This window comes from Anoplolepis gracilipes, chromosome 2 (assembly GCF_047496725.1).
Source record: "Anoplolepis gracilipes chromosome 2, ASM4749672v1, whole genome shotgun sequence".
NCBI classification, from domain to species: domain Eukaryota; kingdom Metazoa; phylum Arthropoda; class Insecta; order Hymenoptera; family Formicidae; genus Anoplolepis; species Anoplolepis gracilipes.
In genome coordinates, this window is record NC_132971.1 from 13,143,624 (window position 1) to 13,166,163 (window position 22,540).

Consider the following 22,540-nt stretch of genomic DNA (forward strand, 5'->3'; position numbering starts at 1 on the left):
CCGCCTACATCGCATGTATGATTCCTAACTATAATGCGGTACGCGATGAGAACACAGGGTTTCACGAGAAAGTCCATTGACAATCCGTCAGAAGTGCACTATCTGTTCAAGAAATGTAAATTCAGTCTTTTAGATAATCATCTATTGTGATCAAACTATTCGCAGAAATGCACGAAGATTTGATGAGCATAAATATAGCTAGCTTATTTATTTCCGAAATAATGATATATGTAGGTATAGGCTTATTATTGATTACTTGAGTACAGATTAAATTAATAACATTATTAAAAATTTATATGTTTAAATACAAGTTTTAATGCAGACATTTTTTCTTGTAATTTTGGCAGTTGTCTTCAGAAATGTGTTATATACAAAATTTTTAATATTGAAAAAGATATACATATGAATAAGAAATATATTAGAATTCAATCATTAATATATTTATGCTGCAAAAAATGTACGATTATTTTGATAAGCACACAGATTCGCATATATTGATGTAAAATAAACTATAAAAGGATTTGTATTGGAAGTGTTGCACGAATATCCATTTACTTTTTAAGCACCGTCTAGTATTACAAGTCTCTTAGAGTATGATCTCGATACGTAATCTGAACATGCTTCTACTTCCTCGTCATTGATTCTCGGCGTTCTTGAACACCAATTGAAGATCTCCTCTTATTATTCCTTTCTTTCTCCCTGTCATTTGCTATCTTCTTCCCACAGATTTCCAGCTGGGGGATCACCGAGTATCTAACTGTAATCCCGTAGTTGGCGAAACTGCCGCTTTGTCGCCGATTAGCTGAAGTTGCGCGATCGCCTAAAAGAGGCGGGACGAGCAGGAAGAGGAAGCGCCGGAGATGCTGCATCGAGTCGCGTTTACGCCCGCCGGGCAAAGAAGTGCAAATACGACAAACGACCGCGGCCGAAGTTCAAGCGCTTCGAGAGAGTCGGAGATTGGAAAGCATTAACGAGTCCGCGAGTGCGATGACGGCGTCTCTCTTTAGCGGCGTCCCGTATTTTCTTATCGCTGTTTTTGCCAGAGATTCGAACGGGAGAATTTTCACGGAAGCGTAAGAATCGTTCGCGTGATAAATTTCGCGATCGCTCTAATTCGCCGTCGCGTCGCCTGTAATTATATCTAATCGATGTGTGAAGTGGTTCGAATTACTAAGCTCATTGACATGGACATTTGTTGAGACTCAATTAGGCATACTCGCATAAATTATGGGAAAATGTAACCACGTCAGGAGAAATCGCTTCAGTCGGATTCATGTCAGAAATCATAGATTTATAAGGTAGTTGCAGCGAATGAATGGAGCATGTAACAGAATCTTCAAGAAAGAGAGGTGAGAAATTATATAGGGTGTTTCATAAAATCTACATTAAACTTTAGGAGCATATTTTTTGACAGATTTGAAACTAGTATTTTCTTTGCTCAAAAATTCACTTTAAGAATGATTTAACATTCAAAATTAAGCAATTATAGCGAATTGAATTTTAAATAGAAATTCAAGTTAATTGTTTAATTACACATACATTTCGACAACATTATCATGCAAGACTTAATCGTGTAAATATTTAATAACAAGAAGAGATACGATGTCAAATTAAACGTTTGCTAAATGAAAACTTTGAATGCAAAATTTACGAAGTACCTTGTATAAAGAGCGCGATATGTCAGCGAGATAGCGGCTAGATATTCTCGTTAATTTAAATGAAGAGCGAACGACGACGAGGTCGAGCAGCGGTGTGAATCGCGACATACCATGTATTTACACATGATGTGATTTACGATTTTATACAGGTCGGATGCCGTGTGATAAAGACGATTGCTCGCGTCTCTTGTTCACGGAGTTTAAACTAATGCGCAGATCAAACCGATTCACCTAACTCAAACTCGAGCGTGCACGTGAAAGCGGTCAGCTATTTACGACCATTCGCTCGACAATAAAGTCGTCGTGGCGACTTGGCCGAGACTAATCTTAACCTGGCAATATATACAATTGGAACGCGCAATTTAACGTAATGCAGAGGATTATTATTTGCATACATACTTAAACAAGTAGATATGGTAAACTAGGGTGTAATGACCAAACGGGGAAAAGATGGCCATAGGCTGTAATTTTTTCAATAATCGTTACATAGTGCGCTTTTTTAGTCATTATCAAAGATAATCGATATTTACAGTAGTTTATGTGCATACATTGTTCGAAATAATGATATTGTGAATCTCACATCATATTTTTACTTTTGACTATCTGCAAAGTTTGTCACTTGTCCACTAAAAACTGTTATAACGTCGAATAAATTACAGTTAAGCTATCGTAATCGACGTTAGACATATTATAAAGATATGTAAATTGTTATATGACCTATAATTTTTATTTTTGTTTTCACTATTTTTTTATAAATATTATGGCCATCTTTCCGTCACTATGGTCATCTTTTCCTTAAAAATTGGGTAAGATGGCCAATGCTTATGTTGTACTATTTTGATAATATCAAATTTCTATTAAATATTTTTCTTTTAATTTCGATAATATTAAATAATTTAAGCTTCAGTGAAGATAATATGCCCAGCACTATTAAAAAATAACAAAAATAAAAGTATGTTTTTTGCATTTTAAAAAGCTATGATCATCTTACCCGAATTTATCTTATACAAGATTTAGATCGGTTTACCTATACATCAGATGTTGACTCTAATATTTCTAATTTCAATAAGTTGTGCGTTACGTTATTTTCTTAAAAATCTAAAGTTATATGTTTAACTATATTATTTTTCTGTTATTTAGTTTGTTTTCTATCATCGGTATATTAAATTCAAAATATTTTTAAATTGGTTTATAATATATTAAATATTTCAATACATCACAACGTGTTATTTGATATATAATTATCGTACATAAATATTAAATGTATCAAATATAATTATTAAATATATCAAATATAATTATTAAATATGTTTTTATGTTATAGATATATTAATATTTTATCTATAACATAAATATTAGATAAATATTAAATAATTATTTTTAAGCTATTATTTTTAAACAAAAAGCAAGAATCTAAAGCCTTTCTAGTTCTATATAGTTATGTGACGTTAGTGAAACTATCCCTTATTCTGCAAATTGATTTATTAAATGTGGGATCGTTCTCTCCTTTAGGATTTTATTTTATTGTAAGACAAGTAAAATCGCGATATGCGATTAGACATGTACTGTTAAAGCAAGGTACTTTTAATACATGGATGTATCAAGAATGTAAAAGTAGAAGTGAAACGAGGATCTGGCACGAAAGATCCATATCATTGCCTACGGCCGATGCTACTAGATGAACGTTTGCAATAGGTGGATGTACTGTGGAACAGTAGATACTAAAGATATACTAAAAGTGATTAAGTAGATATATCGCGGGAAAACGCGGTTGCACACAGTCGGAACGATTAATCCAATCTAAGATAAGAATTTATATTTAAACCCTCGCGAAAAATATTTAGACCTTCTTCTCATTAATATCAATTAAGGCAATATATTTGAATAATAATAGAACCACATATCTGCGATTTTTCCCTATAATAAATTCGAGAGACGATTTCGTGCGAATTTTGATCATTATGAAAGTCTACCCACGCGCTAATAAAGTGGGCATATGCGGGTATTTAAACTGAGTACCATCATATCCGGCATTTCGTAGCCGTCATCCATCGATCGCGTCTAACTAGTCGAGCGTATCGGCCAGTACTCTTGCGAAGCTAATTACGTGGAAGTATTTTATTATCGTGACAACGGGCGATGAATCAATGGCCGTTTAACACACGCCTTGGTGTATCACCTGACACGGGCCACAAGGGCCCCGTGGTCTTCACGTAGGCGGAATGAGCCAGAGTCTTACACACCATGGCCCGCGGAAAAACCACGATGTGTATCGAGGTCGTGATAATTTATCACGTGCGAAAACGGTGAAAATTTACATCTCTTATGCTACTCATGTATGAGTTATGATAATAGATGTATTTATGCAAAGATTATTTTTTGCACTGCTTCGAATCGCGTGCCCCCTCGCTTGAGTTTATTAGCCTAATTAGCTATGCGTGGTTTACGGTACACTGTGCGTTCTTTCGAACGCACAAGCTCCGAGCGATATGATAATTAAATATGTAACAAGAGAAGGTGAAGAGAAAGAGAGAGAGAGAGAGAGAGAGAGAGAGAGAGAGAGAGAGAGAGAGAGAGAGAGAGAGAGATAGTACGATAATTTTTAACTGTATATTTTACCGATACGGAGCTTAACACATAAACAGAAACGGGATTGTAATATATTAATATGAAACGCGTTTTGCATACAGTAAAATGCTAGGTGAACGTAATCAAGAAGTGATTTGATTCGCTACGAAGCGCTTTTTATATAGCTATTACGATTTAATTAAATTTTCTATCAAGTAAATATAGAATATGTATCACTTGATGTGTATCATAATTTGTATATTGCAGCAATTTGACAGAACAACATGTGTGATTTTTGTGAAAATTTTTTTACTATGGAACTTGCTACTATTGTTCATTAAATTTTATATTTTTCAAAAAATTTTAATCTATAATAAATACTTATAAATGCCACTACGAAATGAATGGATAAAACAGAATATGGTGTGCCTCGACGTTGCGAGTCTAACATGTAGAGATCCTTTAATGGCGAGCAGTCTATATTCAACCCCGCTTGCCTTGTAATTAGGGGATTACGAAATTGTTACTTTGAATACATCGAAGCGTGCCTATGACGGTCGGGGTACATGCGTGCCTGCGAGCACGCAAAAAGAGAGGCATACATTCCGTTACATTCGACATGCGATAAGCTGGTATGTTATCCACCTCTCTGTGAAGCATCATCTTGCTTCATCGGCACGCGTATATCTAAGCGCGAGAGCGGGGCAAAACACTCCGGTTACGATTTCAGCGATTTAGAAACGGCTCGTTACGCCACGCGATCATCGCGTCTCTCGTATTATTAGGAAGATCCCGATTGCCCGATTCATGTAATTACGTCTTTACCGCTTGTGTGTATCACGATGTGAGAAAATTAGAAAATCTTAGAGATCTCCTAAGAAATCTGCATCCTGCAAAATGTACGGGAAACGCGTGACAAAAACGCGACGATCAAAAGAAATAAATTTTAAAAAGTAAATGCTACATATATGTATATTCGCGAAGATGTAAATTAATTTCTTACAACTTGTAACGAGCCATTGATAGATACTATATAAAAGTAAAAAAAAAAAAAATAAATAAATTTTATCGATTTTTAATTACGTAAATTTTGAAAAATGGATATAAATGAGAAAATTTAGTTACGCAATGTAAATAAAGCATCTTTCAAAAATGAACTCTTGCCCGTGTTTCTAAAGATCTTTTAAAAGGCGATGTTACTCATGCGCGTAATTTTGATTTTCCGCTTATAAAGCTTGTGACGATGAATAGCAATAATAATAACTTAATAGTACTCGCACAATTTAATAATTATCTATGACAAAAACGTGAAATGTATATAACTTGCGTTAGGGTCGGTGTGATTAGATTAAGTAGAGAATTTAGTTTCTGTTTTTTTCTGCCATTACTTATCAATCTCACGAACTTAATGAAGTTTGAATACTGCAAACATATATACGGATGTGGAAATAAGACTTATTTATGAAACTGAATATATTTGTATACCATATATAACTAATTAAAAGTTTTTTGAAAATCCAAACACATGTTTAGATTAAAATTACATAGGGTAAACTAGAGTATAATGGCCATACGGAAAAGATGGCCATTGGCTGTAATTTTTTTCAATAATCGCTACATAGTGCGCTTTTTTAGTCATTATCAAAGATAATCGATATTTACAGTACTTTATGTGCATACATTGTTCAAAATAACGATATTGTGAATCTTATATCATATTTTTACTTTTGACTACCTGCAAAGTTTTTCATTTGTCCACTAAAAACTATTATAACGTCGAATAAATTACAGTTAAGCTATCGTAATCGACGTTAGACATATTATAAAAATATGTAAATTGTTATATGACCTATAATTTTTATTTTCGTTTTATTATTTTATAAATATTATGGCCATCTTTCCGTCACTATGGTCATCTTTTCCTTAAAAATTGGGTAAGATGGCCAATGCTTATGTTGTACTATTTTGATAATATAAAATTTCTATTAAATATTTTCCTTTTAATTTCGATAATATTACGTAATTTAAGCTTCAGTGAAGATAATATGCCAAACACTATTAAAAATAACAAAGATAAAAATATGTTTTTTGCATTTTAAAAAACTATGGCCATCTTACCCGAGTTACCCTAATATCCGTGTTTGAAATTTTCTAGCTTATACATGAAAGATCTATGTTGATTTCGCTATTTAATAGAGAAGATATAAATTGCTTTTTAATCTTTAAAAAGTTATTAATAGTCATCTCAATTTGATTTAATGCTCGGAAACAGACGGACACATTTCACCGGAGAGGTACGATCGAAAATATGGGTCAATGTGCCTAAAAACCAAAGAGACGTACAACCTTCATGTAATATTATTCGAGAGATTAATACCTTAACGCATGCAGTAAACCTCTGCACGGCTGAATCTGTCGTTAAAACCTACCGTATTACGGATGCACACACACGACGAGTGCGCTTTCCCGCAAAAATCGCCGTAAAATCATATCTCTCGCCATTTAATACTGGTGATGTGCACGTGAGACGCGGCTGAGGATTATAATTTTCGATACTCGATAATCACGGCCCGGCCCTCGTTTTAGGCCGCTCTTTAGGCTCACGGCCCGGGCACGCAGGCAATTACGCGGTAATCGTAGATATCGCGCACGCAGCCTGAATTCAGGGTACGACCCAGATCCCAAGAGAGAGAGAAGAGAGGAGACTGCCCGCCGCCACCGCCGCCGCCGACGTGTTTCATCGATGTGGGATAAGGTTTCGCCGAGGCCAATCGATAATGCCTCCCCGAGTGATCGATGCGCCTCGCCCGATTATCGGCTCGCGTTATTAACCGCCGCGCAGATTTTCCGCGGCACTAATTGCGGCTGCATCCACGCGGGTCCCGAAACGGGCTGGCTGCCATTATTGGCGTCGTGCGAACGCCGTTGCTGCGCCTAACTGTAGAAAGTTGCAGAGGCGTACTAGACGTCTTTGAAACAGAGATAAAGGAGCTGACCGTGTTAACTACCAGCCATACATCGATTAGATTAATTAAGCATACGCGGTGTATCTAGCGAATTTTTACGATTTATCCGTCTATCTTTAACTTGAATTTATGTTTGTTACTTTGCTTTAATCGGTGAGGGCAATATCTATCTTTCTGCACAAATTGTGTTTTCCACATATTTATATTTTTATGTGCTATAATTAAAAACATTGCTTCAAATATATATCGTTACGAATTATGGTGTGCACGTCAAATATATAAGATATATATTTATCAAGTATATTAATGAAAATCATGATAAAATAATTAGTAGAATATGAAAATATAAAAAATTAAATGCCTTATTAGTTTAATCATTTATCGGAAAAATATCGTGGATTAGGAATTAATTTTCTCGCAAAGATCGTCATTTTCAGTTTTTAATTTTATCATAGTCTATGAAGCAATGTGATATTGATAGTATTTAATTAATCATTAGATGTATAAATTGCCGATTTAAATTTTAAAAATCCGCAACTCTAAAATATTATTTATATAGAGAGTCGCATGGTAATAAATGCAATCCGCGGATTTGTCAGAGAGGAATGCAAGTGGTAATCGCAATAGCAGATTAAACTTGCAACGTAGCAAGTATGTCCGTCCAATCAATATTTCTCCTATTTAGATAACTTCTTCCTGGTATAACTAATCAATGCGCTTCTAATCATCATCGTCGACTGATGTTCTATATGATTTATTAACTCACCGTAAATTTTTCATTAAATTATGTGTATTAGAAGATTATCAGCTGTATTAAAACCGCTACGTACCTTAATAATCAATTTTGTTTTAAAGTTTGTTAAAACGTATCAGATTCATTTTATGCGAACAATTTCATTTTATGAAATAAATAAAATTTGCATAAAATTTTATAAAATAAATCTGATACGTTTTTACAAACTTTAAAATGAAGAGAGAGTATAAACGTAATTTAATAAAATCACGCAGGTGATTCCAACAAAATATGAATTTGTTGCGAGAGCAGAGTACAAATTATTATAAGTTATTCGAATAATTTAAAATAAAATTACACATCCAATTAAAGGATTATAAATTTTAATTGAAGTATATTATTCACTGCAGCAACTTTACATATATTACTTTCAGCAAATGGCAGTATGAACGGACGAATCCAACAAAATCTAAACTAGTTACAAAGCAGATTATTCAAGTTATTTGGATAATTTAAAGTTACGGTTGCAATGGATTAGAAAATTTAATCGAATACATAAATATATTATTCAGTAGAGCAACTTTGTGCATATGTTACATGACTTTACTGGTGTTCAAAATGACAGGGAGATACAATACAAAGCGATGTGGTTTATTTGGTGAGCACGTAACATCTTATACGATCACAAAACGGTGGCGGTCTCGCGAGAAAGTAGTGAATGCAGTCGCTGGTTGGCCGCGCCGTTCGCCAACGAGGAATGCAAGTAGTAACTGCCGCTGCGTATTCGACCGGTTGTTATGAGAAATGTCCAAGTAGACGTAAATAATGTCTGACCAGCAGCTACGTGGTAACTAATGCCCTAATGCTTTCAAGGCTCGATCGGAAATAATCAGAGAGGATCGTAAATATCGGTATTCGAGTACCCGAGAGAGAAAACTGTTCGTTGCCGGGCTCTCGACTTTACCGTTGACTTCTTTATTATTGGCAAACAAGATCTACGAGTTAAGAGAGAGATGATATTTAGTCTCTCCTTTTAACATGTTAGCGAGTATAACACAATCATAAAACGGATGTTATATGCTACAGTAACATATTAATTTATAGTTGTACTTCTTAAGGTATACGCTTTTTTAATTTTTTCATCAACTATTAAACTATATTTATATCTAAAATATTATTAATTTTGTTTATTCAATTTAAATTAAACACAACTTTTTAAGGTTTTTAATATTACTTATATAATATTATATTTAACATTGAACATTGACAAATTTTCATTTTTAATTGAAGAAAGATCAATAAAGTTAATAAGGAGGTTTGCTGTTCAAAACGCGGGTGCAAATTTCTGGCCACTTATATTTAACTAAGTTATGTCTGATACTACAATATATATCTATGTACACTTGATCGAGCACGCATCCCTTTATCGAAGTATTTGTTCGCGTCCGTACACAATGTTACACTCGTAAACAAGGATCCAAATAATCTTACATCGAACGATCTTCGATCGGCATATAACCGGGAGGTATTCTCGATTGCTTCTGCAAACGTAAATACGCCCACCCGCCAGAGCCCCGTTATCGACCGCTCTTATCACACCGATCTGTGTTCATGGAACGAGTCGCTTCTCGAAACCTGGTCTTATTTCTTACGGTAACCAGCATCGGCCAGGGAGAAAAGATTCGCATGACCACAGTACGAATCGAACGAACTTGTCGGGTTGCTGCGCTATTTTTTGTTCAATAGAAAGAATTGACATTCTACAATATAATCAATATTGTTAAAAAAATAAAAATTTTTTTATGTAAGTAGATATTTTTCAAAATACGAAAAAAAGAATCAAGAGAAATAGAATTTTTCAGACCTTTATTCCTTTTAAATCATTAAAAAAAGATGATATTTTTTAAAATACTTTGATCTAAAGATAATTTATAGGATTGGATACTTTTTTCTTCTGAAAATATTTTTGTTTTCAATTTTTCAAAAATATATACAATTTTGAAATTTAATGTTGGATACTCGTATAATGTAAATATATTTATAAATTGTATATGAAATAAAAAATAAGATAAATATATTTATAATATTTAATGTGATTATTTACAGAAGAGAATCAATAAATTTTTAGTAGATACTTTTTAGGATGCATTGCATGCATTATTAGCGGAACGTGTATGTATTAATAAAGTAGAATATGCAAATGAAGGTGCGACTGGTCGGCCTCTTTCTGCTCGTAAATAGTCATGGACATATGTTAGTGCGGGGGCGTGAGATTGACCATAGGGATCTTGGTGCATCGTCGATATATTAGTGAGCAATATTGATGAAATGACGTGAGTGAGAGGCAAGCAAATTAGAGAACAAATCGAGAAACAGTCTTGATAGATTTTCGTGTAATTGGAAACGCACGATCAAAAAATAGAATTAAAGTTTGCATCTTCAATATTTTTAATATAGTTGGTAAAAATAAAATCAAATTTATTTAAACGAAGTTTTCTTGAAATGTACATATATTTTCTTCAATTTTCTTAAAAGAATAAACTAAATAATTTAATGTAATAATTAATATTATTTTAATTATCTTTAAAATTATTATCTTAATTTACAAAATTTAATATAGTATATTTTGTAAGTGTGTATTATATCTCAGAACATAATTAGAAGTGAATCCGTCAAAAAGTAAATAGTTAATTACGCAATGGTAATGCGATTGAAAATATCCTTTTGCATATAGAGGTATTTATATTTTCTTCACAATACGTCGTACAATAGTGCAAGAGTAACTAGGCACATAAATCTGTGTTACTCTGTAAAATAGGCGGACGCCGCGATGATTCGGCTTTCTCGATTCGCATTAGGCCCGATGCGTCAGCGCACGTGTATCATGCTGCATCACGCAGCGCAACTGCATTCTCATTGGCGGACATGCAATCGGCTGTATACGCGAGCTCGGTCGTACGTGCATACGTATTCGCGGTATACTTGGACCGCACGTGATTATGGTTATCACGTCGACGATTGGATCAAGTGCATTAGCCACGCACGAACCGAGTATACACGCCGCATACACATTTTGTATCGCCTCGACCCTAGCTCAGCCATGTCGGCGGAATACTTTAGGATGAGATCGAGAGACGAGGGCGTGATCCCGCGATCTTTACGGCCCGAGCAACCGCGTTCGTGCGATCCAGAGTCAAGGTCATGGTTGTAAAGTTTGTATTTGCCTCATAACGCGTCGGCATTACCGGTTTCGTGAGTCCGTCGTTGGCAAGTTTGCTCAACGACGCCTCTACGTGTTGACAAGCGGGATTTAACAACTGACTTTTGCGAATTTTCTTCGAGATAAAGATAGGGAGATTGCGCGATCCGACCCGCTGCTCCTCGAAGCTTACTTTGGCAAGTGTGACGCAACAGACGCGAGAGAGATACGTGAAGGAAATAGACGTCGTAAAGCATTATACGGTATATGAATACGTTTTGAGACTCACTAATGACGCATTTCTCCTCACGCGATTCAAATATGTGAGATTTCGTAAGTCTACGTCAGCTTACGTTTCGCGGGTAATGATCCATTCGGTAGCGCGTTTCTAACGGAGATCCATCCTGCTGTCTACTAATTGATCGGTCGAGCTCTCCTATGGGTTCGTCTCAATAGCGGTCATGATGTAAAGATAATGTCTCGGGGCGTGGTTAACGTCATTTTAGTGTCGCGATATGTGTGCGTCGGGTGTACACGACACGAGAGTCGGGTCAAGGATCGAAATGTATCTATATACGTTCCCCCGCAATCGGCTAGAACACCTGGAGCATACATCGGATATGATCGACGACTAGTATGCAGAAGTCGATGGCCCATTGAAAGGTGAAAGATTCAAGGTTAATAGAGGTGAAACCTTTTTTTTACCGTATTACATGGACACTCATCTGAAAGAGAATGACGTTGTCTTATTGATTCTTACGCGTCAATATAGACACAAAATTCTAAACATTTACATAACAACACGATAATAATATTTCACAAACAATATCTTTTTCTATGTAATTATTACATAATATACTGTTTCTATATAAATTTGAATACTCACTCAAGATTTGTTTATTATCTGTTACTACTCATTAATTCAAATATTCACTATTGTTTTTTTCGAATGAGATAATATTTATAAAATCTTATATTAACAACTTTCTTATTCATTTAACATTTTTTAATCAGAATTTGAATAAATCACATGTTTAAATTTATAATGTACAATCTAATCTTCTAAGAATAAGTTGTAATATTTAACTTTAAAAGCAAGATTAGTGTTGTAACTTCTCTTTAAACTTATAGTTTTTTTTTTTTTTTTTTTTTTTTTAGTTAAAAAATCAAATAAACATGTAACTTTGAGTAATGGTTTAATTAAGGATTATCTTACTAGCAAAAGTGAGTATTCATCGCGCGGATGATCATATGATCCGACGTTGCACGGCCGAAGTCGACGGGAGGCTAGCTAGTCGCGGTCATTAATTTGTCGCGGCGAAGTTACGATCGTGGAACTTCCTCGTTGGACTTGCATTGAGAGAAACTTACGGTGCTACTTGCCGCGGCAAATGTATAATCGCCGATTACCCTAACAAGTACGTGGTAGTGCATCGAGGCGACTAATTAAGCGATTATAGCATCTCGAGTGAGCTAACGAGTGTTAATCCACGGGCGAGTCGTGCCTGTTTGAGCCCACGGGGGTCAATCTACCTAACCGACCACGACGACGAGCTTGCTTATCAACGTATTTGCTGAAAACCTCATTTTGCGGCCAAAGGCACCATACTTTTCTTGTACGTTGTTACGTAAACACAAACACGTATGCTTTTTAGTTTCGTTTTCCTTTCGCGCGCGAGAAGTATTTTATTTAATTATTAGATATCCATAAAAATATTATCTGAAGTAAAGAAAAAGAGAAGAATTATTTGTAGATATTTCAATCCTTTTAATACTTTTTCTCTTTATTGAGAGATAATAACTTAAATAACAGAAATATACATTTTATTGTTACAAAAATATATTTTTTTCAGTGTTATTTCTCTAATCGTTTTATTTTAATAATAATTGCACTATAACTAGTTTTACTTGCATTACATTAATTTCTACAATGTGATGAGAATATGCATATGGTTATTTAGTAAGTAAGATTAAATGAAATTTTGAGAGATGCATAGATTAAAAATTGTAAGGAGGAATTGATGTATTGAAACAATCAGACGTATTATGAGATTTCAAATAGTCACTTGGAAGTTATTATTTTCACAGAAACTCTCGATAATCCATCTAATCGACTAATTAAGTGATTAATCGCCTATGATGAAGCATTAATCTATGATTAATCGCGGCCATATAATGGACTGTTCTCGGTCCGGCTCGCCTTGGCAATAATAATTCACCGAATCATATTTTATGGCCCAGTTATTATCAATAAACTTCACGGCCGCTGCCCGCTTCGACGTTTTCATTTTAATAGAAATCGCTCGACAGAGAGCCGCGTGAATAAGTAGCAAGTTGAGGAGACGAAAGAGAGAGGCTGAAGATGGAACAGGCGTGAGGAAGAGGCGCGCGAGGGCAGGGAAGGGAGAGAGGGGGAGTAGGACAAACGCGACCATGTAATTAGAAATCACGGGATTTACGGGGCATTGGGCAATAAATCCAAAAAGTAACGGCTAATAGCACGCATATTGACGTATCCATCTGGCTATCGTTCATCTTTCTCACGAATCTCATCGCGTGCACGCCCCGTATCCGCGACGCACGCCTCGCGGCTACTCGCTCTCGCTCGTTCACGCGGCGAGGACGACGAGACGAAAGGATCGACGCCTCCAGAATGAACTACGGGGCTTTCTTCTCGGGGGGATGAGGAAGAAAAAGAGAGAGAGAGAGAGAAAGAGAGGACGTCGCGCCGGCCATAAGCATGCTTGATTTACGTTAAAAGCCGAGTCGGGGCCCGCATTGAGTCTTTATCGAGTAGGAGTGAGACGATCATGATGAACGATCGGCGATTTGTAGAGGTGATCGTCGAATATGCGCGCATATGCGAAACGGATATGTATCTATATATGTGTATGCGCTCGAACGAATCTGCTGATCATCGTAACCCATATCCCGCGTGCACAAAACGCGCTTTGAGAAGACCGTCTTTATGTCGGTAGAAAAATTGCAATCACAATCGTCTTTCAGCAGTTCGTTACGTGCGGTATAGAATCTTATCTCCTTTCGTCTCAAATGGATTCTTTATTTATTTATTAACGATAAATTCTTAACGCACATTTGTGCCAAATGTAAATTCAAATTTTACGTATATTTTACATCTATTAAAATTGCATTAAGTTTAATTAAATAACAAGGACTTTTTTATCTGTATTTAAAACTTGATTTATAATAACTTTTAATTTTGTTACATGTATATTTATTCTTTCATATACTTATAATGACGATTATGATTTGATGCTCTCCTATTGAGTTCTATTTTGATAATGTCATATGTAGGGTAAACTAGGGTATGATGGCCATACGGAAAAGATGGCTGTAATTTTTTCAATAATCGCTACATAGTACGCTTTTTTAGTCATTATCAAAGATAATCGATATTTACAGTAGTTTATGTATGCATACATTGTTCGAAATAACGATATTGTGAATCTTATATCATTTTTACTTTTGACTACCTGCAAAGTTTTTCATTTGTTGACTAAAAACTGTTATAACGTCGAATAAATTACAGTTAAGCTATCGTAATCAACGTTAGACATATTATAAGGATTATATGTAAATTGTTATATGACCTATAATTTTCATTTTCGTTTTCACTATTTTTTTTATAAATATTATGGCCATCTTTCCGTCGCTATGGTTATCTTTTCCTTAAAAGTTGGGTAAGATGGCCAATGCTTATGTTGTACTATTTTGATAATATAAAATTTCTATTAAATATTTTTCTTTTAATTTCGATAATATTAAGTAATTTAAGCTTCAGCGAAGATAATATGCCAAACACTATTAAAAAAATAACGAAAATAAAAGTATGTTTTTTGCATTTTAAAAAACTATGGCCATCTTACCCGAGTTTACCTTCTAACAGTAGTATTGAATGTGTTGCATCGCATAACGGAGGCGATACAACTCTCCAGCGATCACGGGCAATTCGAATTAACGTCTTTATTCCACGAGAAAACCCTTGCAATAGTGTGCGCCGGTAATCGATCGGTTATGGTAATTCAAGCGAGCGTCGGGCGCGATCATTAAAAAATCGCGATGCGTGTAGTTTGATTAACGCAACAACAGGTTGTGCGATCGGTCGCTCGTCGTGCGTGAAAAGAAAGAAACTTACGGAAGAACACCCACGTCTATCTCCGTAACTGATCGTAGAGGCGATGCACTGATTCCAGAAATTTCTTGTTTGTATAGATACGATTGACACTTTATTCATTAGATAGCAACAGAGATAAATACTATCATAATACTTGAATTGTAAAATAAAATAATTAAGAATTTGTTATCACATGCATAAGAAATGCAATTTTTTTCTTTACAAGATTATTATAATCATGTAATTTTTAATGTTTCTTTTGATATGCTAGCATTGCAACGTTAATGTTGCTTTGTCAGTGAATTATAATGTGATATAAGTTGTTATAATGTTATATTATATGTGTTACAATTTATATAAATAAATATACTCTGTTATACATTAAAATTAGATACTTAATGCGTTGGCAAATTATATTGTTTGCTACTCGTTAATATACATACGATTAATTCACCATTTCAAGAATTATTTATAAATTGTAAGATTGAATATCACAGATCAAGATGATTGAACGATAAATAATGATAGTAATGGTGAAACTCATGGAAAACTAGAACGTATTCTATATATAGTATTACTATTATTTATATGAAAAGTTAATTGATAACTGTAAATTAAGAAGAAAGAGAGAGAGAATTTTGCGCGCGAAATTAATTACAGTTTTCCTAATATTATCAAAGAAGTAAAGAAATTTAAAATTTGCGTTTTTAAAAACTTTATTAACTTTGGTATGATGTTTGCTTGCCATTGTGGATTGTCATTGTGACATTATTATTGTTACAACCAGATAATGTCATCGCGAATTATCATTCACGCCTTGGGCAAGTACTTTCAGAAGAGCTTCAAGGTGTTATGCATGTACAATATTTATGAACTGGCAACGCGATGCATTTGTAACTGTGTGTCTCGTAAAACTCTACACATCTCTATTCAGTATAGGAGACTAATGCACTCGCGTGTTAATATATCTTAGTGTTTACACTATGATTTACATATATCACGTGTGCTATCTATTAATATAAAAAAAAATCTTATCTCTTCAATCTCAAAATGTTTAAGATGGAATGTTATACTAGAAACTATAGTACTGAATATTATTTGTTTATTTCACACACATAAATAAATTTATGACTATAAGTATGGAACAAATTTTGAGAGATTCTCAACATGTATTTTATTTTCGTTATAGTTTTAAATTTTATCGATCTTAGGATATTTTATATTCTGAATTTAAAATGTTCTCACACAGTTACGTATCTATTTCTTTCTATCGATTTCTATAAATGTCTTTTTATCTGATGTTTATTCTGACAATAGGTATGAGATCAATTGGTAATTAACTTTCACGACTTTTACCTCCAGTTGTAGCGTATTTTGAACATTATTACGTTCTCAAACATAGATCAGCTTGAAGCAATGCTAAAAGGCGTCGGCTGTATTTAATGATCAGTAGTATATAGCCAGGGTCATGACCCCGGCATCACGACCGCAGTAACACGGATGAAAACGAACTGTTGCTCAGCGTTATCTATTACGATCACGGAATTGTTTATAATGTCACTGCTGATACATATTTTACCCCGTAGCTAAAAGACCTTATTCAAAGAGAGATGACCTACTCCCGAGGTAGATACAACTTCTAAAAGGATGTCATTTAATAATTTATACCGGGCAGGGAGATTGCAATCGGCAATCGCTCATCGTGAATCGAATCATGATCTATAATCAACCGAGCTTGCCAACGTTTACTGCCCTATTGAAATAATTCATGTTGCACAATCGCATGTATCTACTTGGAACGGAAATTAAAATACGCAAGGAGATAATACCATATGCGCGAACAAATCAACTTCTACAGGATTATAACTTTTATATTATAGCACTATAACTTTTACATCTCTTTAGAGAGATAAATTGGACTTTGATATAGTTTTAATTAAAATTTCTTTACAAAGAGAAATTGATATATTTAATAAATTTTCTACATTCAAATTTTAAATAAAATATTAACCAGAACTGTTCTATTTGTCTATTGCAGGATACATAGACGTCATCGGGAGACCGGTTATCGAATTCGAGGACAATGTATCCACAAGGGAAGATCTTTCCGTTAGAGAGACATCGTCTTTTCTGCTCTACCTCGCTCGTCTACCCAGGTACGCATCTCGCCCGTCACATAAACGTTCGCATAATGCATCACCCTGCGGAGTCGCGGGATATCGATAAATCAGCCGGATTATATCGGCGAAGATCAGTCGCGCGCGTGCGCGCCCATTGGACCGTGGCAATAATTTATGAATTCGATTAGCGCGCGGCCCGCGATAATTTTTTCAAAGGGCGTTTTTAACCCGCACGGGAAGAATTCGCACTTTACGGCCGCGGCGCGAGACACCCATTTATTACGACGGCATCTGATGTGCTCCTCAACGAGGCCGTTGTAGCCGATAATAACTGAAATCATCCGACTTCGAATTGGCAATTTATTAATCTTGGCCGGCAGAGAGGAAGGAGCGCGCGAGCTTTCCGCTAAATAAACGTGATCGACCGCCGGTGTCGGTAATAATTATAATTTTCCGCCGTCATGAAATCGCGGGCACGCCCACTATAATCGTCGATGCGGAGCAAAATCGCGGCTCACCGGTTCTTCCTAGCCTGGCCGTACCTCGTCCTACAAGCTCTCTAACGAAGCTTCCTCTCATTTGTAAGCTATTCAATTAACGCGTTTACGACGTGCTCACCGATATAGCACTTTCTAACATCGGTGTAACACCGATTAGATACCGTGAGAACCGAATCGAAACAAATCGACATCTATTCGATTATGGAAACGTGTTGCGAATCTAATATTCGATAAGATAGTTATCTCTCAATGAGTTATTAATTATTAAAGTCATTAATTAAGTAAAATACTGAAAACTAAATTTAATTGATCAATAAGGAGAGAGCGAATGAAATATTATATGCGTTTGTACATATGAGATTTATATTCTTCGAATTTAGAATTAGTGCCACATTGATGTTTCAGTTTTTATTTATTTTATTAACATAAAAAAAATGTATCTTTTGCAAAAAAATTAATTTTTCTATTTTTATTTTTTACATGCGCTGTTTGACTGTTTTTATTGACAACGTAATAATCGCGACATCATTCGAGATTTTTTACGGCGCTCTTGACCGCACATATTCACATACTTTCTAGCTCATAAAACATATGACGTCATGATAGTCACGGCGATCTCGCACCGGTATCGATCATCGCGCGGATTTATGATTTTCCGTGCGACGACGGAATCTCGTACGCGAATAAACGGGAGAATAGAAAGACGGCGAGAAGAACAAGACAGAAAGGACGAAAGCGAGAAAAGTGCTATCACGCCCGGGGTGTTTCTTCAACGAGAAATACCGTCGAGATCTATCAGCATCTTCGACGCGCGAGTTAGGCAGAGAGTCCGTCGTTTCCGCGTCGGCGACTCTTCCCCGTCGATACAGCATGCAAAAAAAAAAGGCATGGGAAAAAGTTCAGCGGAAAATTTCCGCGATTTCATCGACGCCGCGCCACGTCTGTACATATATATATGTATATATACCGCCTTTCATCGGTATCTCTCGGTGCGAAGTTTAACTCACGCAGCTGATAGGCCGTCCCCGCGGGCTTTCCGGATCGCCGATGTATCTCCGCGGGAATAATTGAAGGGATCCTTGGAAAAAATATCCCGCGCTTTCGTAGATCCCGCACTGTACGCGGGAATTAATACGAATTTACGACGAAAAGATCGCCGTAACGAGATGTATTCAGGTTCTGACCGACGATTTTCCGCGTCGATATCGCACTCGCGATACCGAAACCCGCGTAAGCGATTTATCTCTTACGTTCCCAGGATCGGTATAAGCACGCCGGGGCGATACTTCTAATTTATCGCGGCCGAGTTATCATCTCCTTCGGCCACAATACGCATTGTTACGCGTCGATATCTTTCGTTGCCGGAAGAAAGGCGGGCACGCTGCTCGCGCGAATACGCACGTGGACTATATTTCTCGGCGTGGAATCCGCGACGAAAGCTGGTGTCATAATGATTCTCTACGCGGAACACGATCGTTATAAATCAGCGTGTCGGTTATACACCGTGCGGGATTCATTAGCATTTTTCCGCGCGACCGCGGCGGGAAAGCGCGACGTTGACATAGCGCCTCGCTGGGCTATCTCGGTGGCAGATTACACGCGGATAAGTCCGACGATGCAGATTTATTGCGAACAAAACGACGGAACGTCTGGGAACCTCCTATCGCGTGAAATTGACCCCGGAATTTCCACATATGCGTCGAGAACGCATATGCGAAACTTTATACGTATGTATGTACATACTTTGTGCGTATCGTTACCGTGTAATGTCTCGACGAGGCGTTAAAACAGGCGGCACTCTTTCATCTCATCGTGTAATCACGCGGAAGAGCGTTTAATCGATGGACAAATCACGCGTAATAAATGGGATAGATGCTTGAGATAGATGCTTGTTACGAATCTGGGACGCACATGCACTCGAATTAGACACACACTAAAAATTGTATTCTTGAAATGTATATTTTAGAAGTCCTCTTAATAGATATTCTTAATAAATAAGAATATTTTCTTTTTTTATGTGATATTTTTTGAAATACATTAATTGTAAATTAAGTAAAGACTATATATTTAATTTAATTAAATATCAAAGTTTTAATAAATAACAAATGTCCATTTGTAAAAATGTTTTTTATTATCATTGGGATTAATAATCCCAAATATTAAATGTAATGGTAAGAAAATATTTAGTATATTCTTACATGTTAAGAATATTTGAAACTACTCTATTTTTAATCCTTATTTTAGAGAAAGATAAGTGAAATATTTTTAAAATGAGAATATAATTTTTTTTAATGCAGATCTGTATGCGCGATTCCTAAGTTTTAAATAATATTAAAATATTCAGGAATAAAGTTATTAAGACATTATGAAAATAAATATCGGCGGCATTTTTAAGCACTGCACTATATAATAAAAATGTTTGCACTTTTAATTATCAGTGTTGTATTTGGTTTTTCCCAGAAGATGAAAACAAGTCTGTGTAGAATGGATAAAAAATTGTACTGTGCTTTGATCATGCCTAATTTTTGCGGGGAGTGAAATGGCGAAAGCGCAGTACACGCCGTTATCGTATATTGAGTGCATTCATCGTGCATGTCCGCGAGTATCGATATTTATTGGTCGATTGAAATTTGCCGACAGATGTGAGATAGGCTGTTTATCGGCTAATCGTTTCCGTTATAATTAAACTTCCTGAGTTTGCATTTATATTTATGCGTTTACTTACATAGACTGGCCTACTCTTTGCAGGAAACGTATTATTATTATTTTTTTTTGTAAACTTTATATATTCTAAACTCACTTTTGAATTTTTGACTTTAAAATTTTTATGAGCTTTTGTTAAAAAATATTAAACTCAGAATAAAAATAAAATATGTGTAATTAAAATTATTGATACACATAATAAATCAAGTACGTATATTCTTTTATATAACAAATAAATTATTATTCGAACTGTTATCAAATAATAAAAAAATTGTTTAACTAAAAGCAATAAATTGATGTATAATTGATGAAATCTATGATCTTAAGAAGATACACGTGTAACGGATCTGTACAACTTTCTTAATTCAGGATTGTCATAGTGTGAAATAACAAGTCACGTTTCACCGCAGTTGCCTTTGCAGTGGCCGCCTCGAAAGCTTATATCTCACACGGGAGAAATATATTAAGCGTCAAGCGAGACTCCCGCGGTTTGCGTTACGCGTAATAACTTGATTGGTCGCGGTGAAAGGTCGAATCACCAAAAGTAATTCGCAAATGCATCGCCAAGCGAAATTGACCTCGAGTCGTCTTTCACCGTTAACTCGCATCACCGGTTTGTCCAGTGTTGAATCGGAGCTTTGATCGTTATATTATGGAGAAGGGTGAGATATTGACTGACGGATACTCACGTAAAAATATATGTAGCGTAAAGTATATTCATGGCGAGACATCTTATTAGCAAAACTATTCATCGAGTATACATATATAATACCAATTATTTATGGTAAAAAAAGTGTCAATTTTTTTCTTTTTTTCTCCAGAATCAGCTTGATATGATAATGATTCTCATAGTTTTGTAAAGATTGATAAATCTAATAAGCATGTTCAGAATATTTTTTACTCATCCTTATTTAAAATATCTTTAAAATAACTAAAAAAATTCTTTTATTTTAAGAAAGAAATCCTTTAAACAGTAGAATAATCTCATTGTCAAATATTTATAATATGTAAGCATATATATAGATAAGAGATATAAGAATATTATTTAATATTATTTAATATTACGATAATATTTGGAATTATTAATTTCATTGATAATGAAAAACAGTTTTACAAATGGATTTTCTACTTATTAGAACTTTGATCAAGTTAAATATACAATTTTTATTAATTTATATAAATAATGAACCACATAATAAATAAATAAGGACCACAATTTTTTTCAATTGGCACCGGCTATAAAATTATTTTCGGTAGTACAAATTAGTACAAATTCAGTACTAAGCAGATCAATTTTTATTTTTCATTTTTTAATGGTTTTTATTACGATATTAAGTTAGCAGGATCACAATTTTTTTTAATTAGCACGGGATATAAATTTATTTTTGGTGATACAAATTAGTACAAATTCAGTACTAATTGTATCTGTTTTGTTTTATTTATTTTTTTAATTTTTTCTTTTGGTCCTGCTAGCTTAATATTAAGTTAGCAGCGCCACGATTTTTTCTGAATTGGCATGGGGTACAAAATTATTTTTGGTGGTACAAAATAGTACAAAATAAGTACTAAATAATCCATTAGGTCCCATTTGATTTTGCTGATTTGATCCTGCCAGCTTACGAGAGCTGATATTCTTACGTGTAGTTTATCATAAGAGTTAATCAATTATGTTAACAATTGCTAATTATAAAGATTATAATTAGCTAATCGTATTTTAAAGAATAATACGGTATATACGAAGTACGCATACCTATTCCTTCGAATGTCGCCGTACATATGACAAGAGCAACAGCGCGCTAAGTCTGTAAAGGTCGAGCGCCGAACACTGTGTGACGATGTAAGATAACAAATTCCTTATGCCTATAAAATAATACGACATATGTATGTCGAATACGTATTTGTTAACTCTCGAGCGTTGGCTGAACAATAATAATTTTTTCGTCTCTCTGCTTTCTGCG

The 22,540-nt window shown here is 35.0% G+C and overlaps 1 protein-coding gene across 5 annotated transcripts in view; it reads left to right on the forward strand.

The window, feature by feature from the left end:
- LOC140662972 (puratrophin-1) overlaps positions 1–22,540 on the forward strand; it is a 300,935-nt gene that overhangs the window by 184,638 nt on the left and 93,757 nt on the right. For all 5 annotated transcript variants that reach the window (XM_072886768.1, XM_072886767.1, XM_072886770.1 and 2 more), the window contains one exon: positions 17,298–17,415. In XM_072886768.1, coding sequence (XP_072742869.1) covers positions 17,298–17,415 — 118 coding nt within the window. The remainder of the gene's footprint in view (positions 1–17,297; positions 17,416–22,540) is intronic.